This window comes from Scyliorhinus torazame, chromosome 3, assembly GCF_047496885.1.
Source record: "Scyliorhinus torazame isolate Kashiwa2021f chromosome 3, sScyTor2.1, whole genome shotgun sequence".
Lineage (NCBI taxonomy): Eukaryota > Metazoa > Chordata > Chondrichthyes > Carcharhiniformes > Scyliorhinidae > Scyliorhinus > Scyliorhinus torazame.
The window spans coordinates 292,918,499-292,931,122 of record NC_092709.1 but is presented as its reverse complement, the minus strand read 5'-3'; the positions used below and the strand labels follow the sequence as shown (position 1 = coordinate 292,931,122).

At 50.7% G+C, this 12,624-nt stretch overlaps 1 protein-coding gene across 1 annotated transcript in view; it reads left to right on the top strand.

The window, feature by feature from the left end:
• dcc (DCC netrin 1 receptor) overlaps positions 1–12,624 on the top strand; it is a 1,735,814-nt gene that overhangs the window by 1,286,019 nt on the left and 437,171 nt on the right. Inside the window, exon 9 of the mRNA XM_072497411.1 lies at positions 10,912–11,066. Within this exon, the coding sequence (XP_072353512.1) occupies positions 10,912–11,066 (155 nt within the window). The remainder of the gene's footprint in view (positions 1–10,911; positions 11,067–12,624) is intronic.

The window sequence follows — 12,624 nt, the reverse complement described above, 5'->3', positions numbered from 1 at the left end:
ATTGCTAGTTAGGGATAATTTTCCAGTTAAACTGTATAAATCATGCTTGTTCACAAGTTCTACATTGGGAGATTGTGTCAGCTGTTATTAAACCCTGCTGCGGAACAGAAATCTCAGGTAAATCACTGCTTGCCTGAAGGTGGCCAATTACACATTGTTACATATCTTGGAGTAACCTTTTATTGCTTGGAAACTTCACAAGGTGGTAAAGATAATTATTTATTGGAACATTGCCATTAATCATGTTATCACTCCTACAAACTGCTGTGAGTGTCGGAATAAGAGACAAACATAATTACTGATAATAGGTACAGCACATCCCACTTTTGCAAAATAACCATCAGAAATGCCTGTGGTTATACAACTGATAGTCAGTGTTTGAATAAGAAAGACACGTCAATCACTGAGGCAGACCAGAAACATTACCATAGCTTTTGCCTTTCCAATGCTAACTGACCGGTTGTGTGTCGCAGATAGATATCAATGGGTATGATATAATTGGGATTACGGAGACATGGCTGCAGGGTGAACAGGGATGGGAACTGAATGTCCCAGGGTTCTCAGTATTTAGGAAGGACAGACATAAAAGAAAAGGTGGTGGCGTGGCACTGCTGGTTAAAGAGGAAATTAACACAATAGTGAGAAAGGATATTAGCTCTGACAATGTGGAATCTGTATGGGTAGAGTTGAGAAATACCAAGGGACAAAAAACATCAGTTGGTGTCATATATAGACCCCCAAACTGCACTGGTGAGGTTAGGAATGGCATTAAACAAGAAATTAGAGATGCCATGTAACAAGGGAATATCGGTGATCATGGGTGATGTTAATCTTCACATAGATTGGGCAAATCAAATTAGCCACAATGCCGTAGAGGAGGAATTCCTGGAGAGTATACGGGATGGTTTTCTTGACCAATATGTGGAGGAACCAACTAGAAAGTAGGCCATGTTAGACTGGGTAATGTGTAATGAGAAGGGAATCATTGCCAATCTGGCTGTACGAGACCCCTTGGGGATGAGCGACCATAACATGATAGAATTTTTAATCAAGATGGAGAGTGAAGGAGTTGATTCGGAGACGAGGCTGCTGAATCTTAATAAAGGGAACTATGAGGATATGAGGCGTGAGTTGGCCTTGATAGATTGAGGAGAGATACTTAAAGGGATGTCAGTGGATAGACAATGGCAAACATTCAAGGAACGCATGGAGGAATTACAGCAACTGTTCATTCCAGTCTGGCACAAAAGCAAAGGTGGTAACAGGGCCAATCCATGGCTTACAAAGGAAATTAGAAACAGTATCCAAAACAAGGAAGAAGCATACAGATTGGCCAAGAACAATAATAGGTCTGAGGAGTGGGAACAGTTTAGAATTCAGCAAAGAAGGACGAAGGGATTGATTAAAAGGGGAAAATACAATGCGAACGGGAGCTTGCAGGGAACATAAAGACTGACATTAAGAGTTTCGACAGATATGTGAAGAGAAAGAGATTGGTAAAGAAAAATGTAGGCCCACTACAGACAGAAACAGGGGAATGCTTAATAAGGGACAAAGAAATGGCTGAGCAATTGAATACATACTTTGATTCTGTCTTCACAAATGAGGACACAAATCAGGGGCGTCATTCTCCGACCCCCCGCCGGGTCGGATAATGGCCGTTGGCTGCCGTGAATTCCGCCCCCGCCCCCGCCGAAGTCTCCGGTACCGGAGATTGGGCGGGGGCGGGAATCGGGCCGCGCCGGTTGGCGGGACCCCCCGCTCAATTCTCCGGCACGGATGGGCCGAAGTCCCGCCCAGAAATTGCCTGTCCCGCCGGTGTAAATCAAAGCTGGTATTTACCGGCGGGACCAGGTGGCGTGGGCGGGCTCTGGGGTCCTGGGGGGGGACGCGGGGCGATCTGACCCCGGGGGGTGCCCCCACGGTGGCCTGGCCCGCGATCGGGGCCCACCGATCCGCGGGCGGGCCTGTGCCATGGGGGCACTCTTTCCCTTCCGCCTCCGCCACGACCTCCACCATGGCGGAGGCGGAAGAGACTCTCCCCACTGCGCATGCGCGGGAAACTGTCGGCGGCCGCTGACGCTCCCGCGCATGCGCCGCATTTCCGCGCCAGCTGGCGGGGCAACAAACGCCATTTCCGCCAGCTGGCGGGGCGGAAATCCCTCCGGCGCCGGCCTAGCCCCTCAATGTTGGGGCTCGGCCCCAAAGATGCGGAGCATTCCGCACCTTTGGGCCGGCGCGATGCCCGTCTGATTGGCGCCGTTTTTGGCGCCAGTCGGCGGACATCGCGCCGTTGGGGGAGAATTTCGCCCCAGATCCCAGAAATGTTGGGGAATGAAAGGTGCAGTGAGAGGGAAGAACTGAGGGAGATCAACATTAGTAGAGAAATGGTGCTGGGAAAACTGATGGGATTGAAGGCAGATAAATCCCTAGGGCCTGAGAATCTGCATCCCAGAGTGCTTAAGGAGGTGGCTCTGTAAATAGTGGATGCATTGGTGCTCATCTTCTGGGATTCTATAGACTCTGGAACAGTCCCTGCAGATTGGAGGGTGGCTCACGTCACTCCGATATTCAAAAAGGGAGGTAGAGAGAAAGCAGGGAATTATCGACCAGCAAGCCTAACATTGGTAGTGGGGAAAATGCTTGAATCCATTCTCAAGGACTTTATAGCGGAACATTTAGAAAGCAGTTGCAGAATCAGTCAGAGTCAGCATGGATTTATGAAGGGAAAATCATGCTTGACAAATCTCTTGGAATTCTTTGAAGATGTAACCAGTACAGTTGACAAGGGGGAGCCAGTCGATGTGGTATATTTGGACTTTCAGAAGGCATTTGACAAAGTCCTGCAAAAGAGATTATTGTGCAAAATTAAAATGCATGCGATTGGAGGAAATGTATGGAGGTGGATAGAAAACTGGTTGGCAGAGAGGAAACCAAGAGTAGGGATAATGGGTCCTTTTCAAATTGGCAGGCAGTAACCAATAGGGTACCACAGGGATCGGTGCTGGGATCCCAGCTATTCACAATATATATTAATGATTTGGATGAGGGATCAAAATGTAACATCTCAAAGTTTGCAGATGATACCACATTAGATGGGAGGGTGAATTGTGATGAGGATGCAGGGATCCTACAGCAAATCTGGACAGGTTGGGCGAGTGGGCAAACCAATGGCAGATGCAGTATAATTTGGATAAGTGTGAGGTTATTCATTTTGGAAGCAAAAATAGGAAGGCAGATTACTACCTGAATGGTTGTAAATTGGGAGAGGGGAGTGTGCAGCAGGACCTGGGTGTCCTTGTGCACCATTCGCTGAAGGTAAGCATGCAGGTGCAGTAGGCGGTAAAGAAGGTTAATGGTATGTTGGCCTTCATTGCAAGAGGTTTTGAGTATAGAAGCAGGGGTGTGTGGCTGCAATTGTACAGGGCTTTGGTGAGGCCACACTTGGAGTATTGTGTGCAGTTTTGGTCTCCTTCTCTGAGGAAGGATGTTCTTGGTCTCGAGGGAGTGCAGCGAAGGTTTACCAGACTGATTCCAGGGATGGCGGGACTGTCATATGAGGAGAGATTGACTAGGTTGGGATTGTTCTCGCTGGAGTTCAGAAGAATGAGGGTGGATCTCATAGAGACTTATAAAGTTCTAACAGGACTAGACCGGGTAGATGCAGGGAAGATGTTACCAATGATAGGTGTGTCCAGAACGAGGGGTCACTGCCTGCGGATTCAGGGTAAACCATCTCGGACAGAGATAAGGAGATATTTCTTCACACAAAGAGTGGTGAACATGTGGAATTCATTACCACAGGATGTAGTTGATGCTAAAACTTTGAATATATTCAAGAGGCGGCGAGATATAGCACTTGGGGAGAATGGGATCAAAGGCTATGGGGAGAAAGTAGAATTAGGCTATTGAGTTGGATGATCAGCCATGATCGTGATGAAAGGCAGAGCAGGCTCGAAGGGCCAAAAGGCCTCCTGCTCCTATCTTCTATGTATCTATGACACTTCCAATTTTATTTTGGAGCTCAAGCATCTGCAATTTCTCGACTTGCGGTGAGAGAGATGTGCTGAGCAGTCGCATTTAAGGCAGCTCTCATTCAAACGATAAGAAAGTAGGTACTTTTACTCTAAATTAGCCTGAAAAAAACAGACTAAAACATCCCCTCACGCTCAATAACATGGGGACTAACAGAAATGCAGCAAGCATCAGCTCCAGTGGCTGGAGAGAAACAAAAACACGTTGGTAAAGACAGGAGCAGCGAGCGAGCGGGTCAGCGGACCTACGAGGCTTGGGGTCCCTGGTCATTCCTGAGAGAGGGAGACGTGACCTGTAAGACGAGGCCCCCCCACCCCGAACCCCCGGAGGCTGGTTGGAAGGTGTAACTCAGGGAATTGAAGGAACTGAAGGAGGGAATAAAAGTTGAAATCAACACGGAGGTCAAGGTGGCGGTGACAGAAGCAAGTGAAAAAGAGATTCGAGGCCCGGGAAATACAATCAAGGAACTAGAAAAAGTCTTGATGGACCAGAATGACCCAATCATGGCCCTAAAGGCTGAAATAAAGAGGTTGGTGGTGACTCTGGGGAACCTGAAGGGGAAGGTGGAGGACCAAGGGAACCGGCCGAGGCATCAGAACATTAGAATAGTAGGTCTGCCAGAAGGAACCGAGGGCAAGGACTCAATGGACTACGTGGCCCAGATGCTGGGAATCCTGGTGTGGAGAGACAGTTTCTCCTACTCACCGGAGAGCGACATGGCCCATAGGTTGCTCCGGCCGAAACCCAAGGCTGGGGAGCAGCCGAGAGTGATCATCGCCAACTTCACCGGAACTAGGACAGGGAAAAAATCCTACGCTGGATCAGACAGACAAAGTCTTGCAGCTGGGAGAAACACAGGGTCAGGATGTACCAGGACATTGGGGCAGACCTGGCAAAGTGCCGGGCAGAACTTAACATTGCAAAGTCGGCCCTGTTCAAGAACAATATCAGGGGCGAAATTCTCTGGAAATGGCGCGATGTCTGCCGACTGGCGCCCAAAACGGCGCAAATCAGTTGGGCATCGCACCGCCCCAAAGGTGCGGAATGCTCCGCACCTTGGGGGGCCGAGCCCCAATCTTAAGGGGCTAGGCCCGCGCCGGACAAATTTCTGCCCCGCCAGCTGATTTGCGCCGTTTTGGGCGCCAGTCGGCAGACATCGCGCCATTTCCAGAGAATTTCGCCCCTGATATTGTTCTTGAACAGGGCCGACTTTGCCATGTTAAGTTCTGCCCGGCACTTTGCCAGGTCTGCCCCAATGTCCTGGTACATCCTGACCCTGTGTTTCTCCCAGCTGCAAGACTTTGTCTGTCTGATCCAGCGTAGGATTTTTTCCCTGTCCTAGTTCCGGTGTAGCTTGGCAATGATCACTCTCGGCTGCTCCCCAGCCTTGGGTTTCGGCCGGAGCAACCTATGGGCCATGTCGCTCTCCGGTGGGTAGGAGAAACTGGAAAAGGCCTTTGGTGCCCTGCCAGTTGGCGTGGAAATGACATCTCCGGGCGGCGCATGCGCGGGAGCGTCAGCGGCCGCTGACGGCATTCCCGCGCATGCGCAGTGGAGGGAGTCTCTTCCGCCTCTACCATGGTGGAGACCATGGCGAAGGCGGAAGGGAAAGAGTGCCTGCGGATCGGTAGGCCCCGATCGCGGGCCAGGCCACCGTGGGGGCACCCCCCGGGGCCAGATCGCCCCGCGCCCCCCCGAGGACCCCGCGCCACCTTGTCCCGCCGGTAAGGTAGGTGGTTTAATCTACGCCGGCGGGACAGGAATTTTAGCGGCGGGACTTCGGCCCATTCGGGCCGTAGAATCGCGGGGGGGGGGGGGCCCGCCAACCGACGCGGTACGATTCCCGCCCCCGCCGAATATCCGGTGGTGGAGAATTCGGCAAACGGCGGGGGCAGGATTCACGCCAGCCCCCGGCGATTCTCCGACCCGGCCCGGGGGGGGGGGGCTACGGGGGGGGGGGGTCGGAGAATCTCGCCCCAGGTTCGGATTGCTGTACCCAGCCAGACTCTGGGTAACGTACCAGGGCAGGGAATATTATTTTACTGCCCCTGCAGATGTGGAAAAATTTGTCCAAAAGAATGGACTGGATAAACAGCAGAGAAGGCAGCGATGAAGCAGACATTGAAGAGATTGGGGATTGATAAAGCACAAATTGCGTGGGATATACCACCTCGTTCTGAACAGGGGAACTAGTTAACAGGAAGGAGGGGGCGAGTGCAGCAGAGCGCATGAGAGGGTGGGGAGGAGACAGGGGGAAAATCAAAACAGTGGGCTTAGGAGGGGATAGGGGATCGGGCCTAACCCAGGAGGGGAGCCAACACACGAGTAGGAACGCTAGCGGCAGGAGGTACAAGTGAGGGGGGAAGCGCATCTCCCACCGGGAATAGAGTGGGGACAACAGTGGGGAAGGGATTGGTTAGCAGAAAAGGGGAGAAGCAAAACCACAAGGGGAACAAAGGGTCAGGGCTACAACAGGCCACAGGTGGTAACAAGGAACAAGATAGCACTGCAAGTAGTCACTCTTGAAGGTCCATGAACAAAGGGAAACCCTGGAGTTCAGGGGCGCAGCCACAAGGTAAGTATAGTTGATCCCGCAAGGGGGGAGGGAACGTCAGGGGACTTAACGGCCCAGTGAATAGATCCAGAGTCTTCGCCCACCTGAATAGTATGAAAGCCGACATAGTCTTCCTCTGAGACACGCATCTGAAGGAGAAAACCAACTGTGGGTAAGAAAGGGCTGGGTGGGACAGACATAACATTCATGTTGCGGAACGAGAGCTAGAGGGGTAACCATACTATTGAGTAAGAGGACAACATTTACTGCGATCAGGGGGACTGTACGTCATGGTCAACGGTGTCCTGGACTGGGCACCAGTGGTCCTGGTCAATGTGTACATGCCTAACTGGGACAACACGGAATTTATAAAGAAGACAATGGCGGAAGTCCCCGTCATTGACACCCACAGCCTAATCATGGGTGGGCCTAAACTGTGTACAGAACCCGCTGATGGAACAGGTCAAACCCCAAAATGGAAAAGAGAACTCTGGACATTTATGGAGCAGAAGGGGGCTGTGGACCCATGGTGGTTCATGCACCCGGGTGAGAAGGAGTTTTCATTTTTTTCACAAGTACAAAGGTCTATACCCGTAACAACTTTTTTCTAGTGTGGAATTCGCTGGTTCCAGGGATAGTAAGAGTGGAACACTCTGCGATCGTAATCTCCAACCACGCTCCACATGACATGGATGTGAGGTTGGAGGTGGGCTGTGCACAACGCCCCGCCCACAGAGGTTGGACACGGCCATCTTGGCTGACAACGTCTTCTGCCAAAAATATTACCGACCATAAATGAGGATATCACTAACGACCGGAACAGGGAGGCCTCACTCTCTGCATTCTGGGAGGTGCTGAAGGCTGTGATTAGAGGAGAAATTATCGCTTACAAGGCATTCAGGGATTAGATGGGGTAGTTGCTAGGCAACAACGGATCGACTCCATACTGGAGGTAGACAGACGGCACTCCAAGACCCCGACCATAGTGCTTCTGACAGAGAAGAAAAAGCTACACATGGACTTTAACCCGCTATCCACCAAGAAAGCAGTGCACCAACTCCGCCAGATCAGGAGATTGTTTATGATCACGGAGGAAAAGCTATGAAAGCAGACAGACACAAGGAGATAGAGCAGGTGAAAGATAGCAAAGGAAGACTGGTAGCCAAACCGAAAAAGGTCAACAAAACGTTCAAAGCCTTCTACAGGGGGCTGTCCACCTCCAAACCACCCAACGGTGACTCGGGGATGAAACAGTTCCTCGATGGACTGGACGTGTCAGTCATGGGGGAAGATAGGAGAAAGGGGCTGGAGGCACCACTCAAACTGAAATAAATCACGGACAGCATCAGCTCCATGCAGGCGGGGAAGGTACTGGGACCAAATGGCTTCCTGGTTGACTTCTACAATACTTTTGCGGCAGCACAGGCCCCGCACCTGCGGGAGATGTTTTCAGACTTTCTAGCAAGGGGCATTTTGTCTTCAATGCTAGCACAAGCCACTATATCGCTAATACCCAAGAAAGACAAAGACCCAACCGAGTGTGTATCCTACAGACCCATCTCGCTGCTCAATATGGTTGTGAAAATACTCGCAATAATCCTAGCCAGGCGACTGGCGAACTGTGTACAGAGGTGGACGCAGATGACCAGATATCTTGGACCCTCAAAGCAGCTTGGAATGGATCATGAAGTTCCTGTGAGAGTTTCGAGCCTTCTCAGGCTACAAGCTCAAGGTTGCAAGCTCAACCAGAGCAAGAGTGAAGTCTTCCTGGTGAACCCGAAAGGGGGAGGGGTTATGCTAGCGGGTCTATCATTTAAACAAGCCAAAAGCAAATTCCGCTATCTGGGGATCCAGATCGCCCACGACTAGACACGGATCCACAAGTGGAACCTGACTAGTCTGGTGGAGGAAGTCAAAAAGGACCTCCAGAGATGGGACACACTCCCGCTCTCCCAACAGGGAGGGTGCAGACAGTCAGAATGAATGTGCTGCCAAGACTCCACTTCCTGTTCAAATCCATATCGATCTATATCCCCAAGGCCTTTTTTAACTCGGTCGACAAAGTGATCATGGCATTTGTGAGGGGTGGGGGGAAAGAACCCAAAGGTCCCCAAAAAGGTCCTCCAGAGAAGAACATGCATGGTGTGCCTGGCCCTCCCAAACCTACAATACTACCGCTGGCTGCCACAGCAGAAAGAGTAAGGGTATGGATGAAAGAACGGAAACGTAATGGGTGAGGATGGAGGAGAGCTCCTGTACAGGGACGACCCTCCGCGCTCTCACCACAGTGGCACTCCCATCCCCACCAGCCAAACTCTCAACAAGCCCAGTGATGGCAGCCATACTCTGAACCTGGAATCAAATGAAACAGCACTTTGGCTTATCCGAAATGTGCACTCTGACCCCCATCTGCGGCCATCACAGATTTGCGTCAGCCATGTTGGACACCATCTTTAAGAGATGGAGACAGGACGGTGGGGGGGGGGGGATGCTAACTGTTAGGGACTGCTACACGGAGGACAGACTAGAGACGAGAGAGGAACTGACAGAAAAACTACAACTACCCAACGGGAACGAACTGCGACACCTATAGGTAAAGAACTCCTTCCACAAGAAGACGACAACATACCCACGGATGCTGAGATATTCAATGTTAGAGGAACTACTGGACGTGGGCAATCTGAGAGGGGAGAACTGCGGGGACCTGTATGGATAACTACTAGAAGGGGTATGCTCCCCACGAGATGAGACACGGGGAAAATGGGAGGAAGAACTAGGGATTGAAATAGTGTGGGGATTCTGGAGTGAAGCACTGAACAGGGTCAACTCCACCTCCACTTGCGCAAGACTAAGCCGCATGCAACTGGAAGTGGTGCACAGAGCATACCCGAATGAATAGCTTCTTCTCGTAGGTGGAGGACAAAGGTGAACGGTGCCAAGAACCACACCCATATGTTCTGAGCATGGCCCAGACTGGTCGGGTACTAGACATTCTTCTTTGAAGCAATGTCCAAGCTTGTGGAGCTCAGCCCGAAAGTGGCAGTCTTTGGAGTCTCAGACCAGTCAGAGCTATTTATGGGGAGGGGGTCTAATGCCCTACCCTTTGCCTCCCTAATTGCCCGCCAAAGAACCCTGCTCGGCTGGCCATCAGCAGCTCCACCCGAAGCTGCAGACTGGCTGTCCGACCTGTTGGAATTCTTCCACCCGGAAAAATTTGCCATCTGAGGGTCGGAAGAAGGCTTCCACAAGACATGGAAGCCATTCAACAAATTGTTCCGAGACCTGTTGGAAGCCAACAGCCAATAGAGCGTGGAGGCTTGTGTGCATAGGGACTACTCAGACATCAAAGAATAGGAAGGGGGGGGTGGGGGGGGGGGGGGGAGGAAACAGCCAGAATAGACAATGGGGCGGCCAGGAACATGGCAGGGACAAAGGGTCTCAGGTCAGATTGGGTCCAGCTGAGGCCGAACTGCCCTCTACAGGAAGGGATACCATTCGGGTGGGGTAACCTGCCAGGAGCTGGGAAGGGGGCAATTCCTATGTAAATAAACAATGATCTCGTTCTGTAAACTCTGTAAAAACTGCACCATTTCCAATTTAAAAGAATATATCTTTTTAAAAGCGTCTGCAATTTCTCTTTGGGTGGGATTCTCCGGCTTCCCAGCCGTGTGTTTCTTGGCCCCACGCTGTACGTGAGCGGCAGGATTCTATCTTCCCGTCGCTTGTCAATGTGACCACCTCATGCCGCCGGGAAACCCTTGGGCGGAGCTGCGCTGCGGGCGGGAAAAGTGAATCCCGACGAGCAGAGAATCCCGCCCTTTGTTAATTTTTAATGCCTCTAACTTTTCTAAATGGTGTTTCCTTCATTATCATTCATTCCATCCTTCCAGTAGTGTTTTAAAAATGCATTCTGATTCTCCTGATTTCCTCCATTGTGTTTTTCTTGGGATGCACAACTGTCAATTGATATTTTCACAGTTTGATATTGCGAGGAGTAATGTTATTGAACATTGCCCAGAGGCTACTTAAATGCCCAGTAGTGTTTAAAAATGCTCACTGGGGAAAGCTAAGTACATCAGTTAAACACAACAGAACATTATCATCACTGTTCTGATCAGACTGGTGCTGACAAATAGCTGAAAGATATTTCATAGATCTTGAAGAACACATCCTGTGATTATTTACAAGCATAAATCGTTTCTTTATGGCACTGAGTTGTCTATCTAACCTAATTCACTGTTAAAATTGGATGGAAACGCTTGTGTGCCTTAGTATTGCAATATAACGCTACTCACTCTCATTTTTCCTCGGTTTAAAATCAGAGAGCGTGCATTGAATACCTCCCAGTTTGGAGACCTGCAGCTTACTGTTGGAAATTTGAAACCGGAAGAAACATATTCCTTTAGGATCACAGCCTACAACAATTTTGGACCGGGGCAAAGTTCACAACCTATTAAAGTATCTACTCAGCCTGAGCGTAAGTAGTTCAAGAAGCTGGTAATAACGGCAGAGAACATTCTCATTGATCGCGGGTAAAGATCTGAATGGTCACAATGATGCTTTCTAACTCTGATGCCAAAATGCCTTTCCTTGTCAATGTCCTGCGATTCCCACAAAAGTGTGCATGCGTGTGTGTGTGTCAATGTGCATGTGTATGTGTGGCTGAGTATGCATCGGATCAGACTTGTCAATGGATATTCCGTACACCCTCATTATTATGATTTTCTTAACCCCTCGAAATTGCCAAATTTTATCTCACCAAATGGATTGATTTAAGGATTTTGTTTTGGGTGCAGGGTAGGGAGTTTGTTCTATTGTGTGTAAGTGGACTTGCCTGCTAAATGGGACTGTATTGATCTAGCTCATTAGAAAAGAGTATGGAGGTCTGGACTATCTCTCTAAAATGAAACGCATAGCCATTTCCTCTTGAAGCCACTTAATGTGATGTTGGTCAGATGTGAAGCACTTCCTGTGAGGCAGAGATAATTGAAGAGGTGAATCTATCTAGGCAGCATTTCCAATCCTTTTGCAGAGCAGCACTGGGAAATTCATGGGAACAAGCTGCTGGCTTTTTTTTAAGAAAGCTAGGTGAAGAATGTCACAGGACCACATGCACATCGCTGCGGCACTCCAGCGTGTGGCCCAATCACAAAGGGCCATGGCTGTAGGCGTCAAGAGCATTGGCCTGGTGCTGGCTGACCTGAACTAGACACAGAGGGAGCTGGCACAGATCTTGATGTACCACCTGGGGCCCCCAGAGGGTGTAGGAGGTGATGGAGTCGGTGCCGGTAACTCCTGCAGGGGAGGTGCCGGAACATCACAGCACCCGAGTCCCCCCACCCGCCCTGCTCTGGCGCATCCAATGGGCAGTGGGCAAACCAGGGTGGCACCACGCCACCTGGGATACCTGGACGACAACCGGCCCACCCAGGCTCGGTTCCTCAAGAGGATGGCTGACCCAGGTCATAGGGCGATAATTACAGCAGGCCGCCTCTATTCCCAATGTACCACCTGGGGACCCACCTAGATGGAGCATTAGGGCACGTAAGGCCAGGATGTTAGACACCGGGCAGCACGGTGGCGCAGTGGGTTAGCCCTGCTGCCTCACGGCGCCGAGGTCCCAGGTTCGATCCTGGCTCTGGGTCACTGTCCGTGTGGAGTTTGCACATTCTCCCCGTGTTTGTGTGGGTTTCACCCCCACAACCCAAAGATGTGCAGGGTAGGTGGATTGGCCACGCTAAATTGCCCCTTTATTGGAAAAATGAATTGGGTACTCTAAATTTCTTTTAAAAAAGGATGTTAGACACCGGTTAAGTTGGGAGGAGTGAAGCACATAGGGGCTAGGGCATAAAACCTGCATATTGCACAACAAACATCTATTCACCAAAGTAGCGAACTGCCTCTGTGCTCTATTTGAGGGGTGCTAGGGATGAGCAAGGCTGGTTGCAGCGGGTGGGTCGAATGGTTGTGTGGGGCATGGGCGTTGGAGGTGGGCACGGGCCAGGGCCCCTTGGCCAGTCAGAGGCCACCCCCAG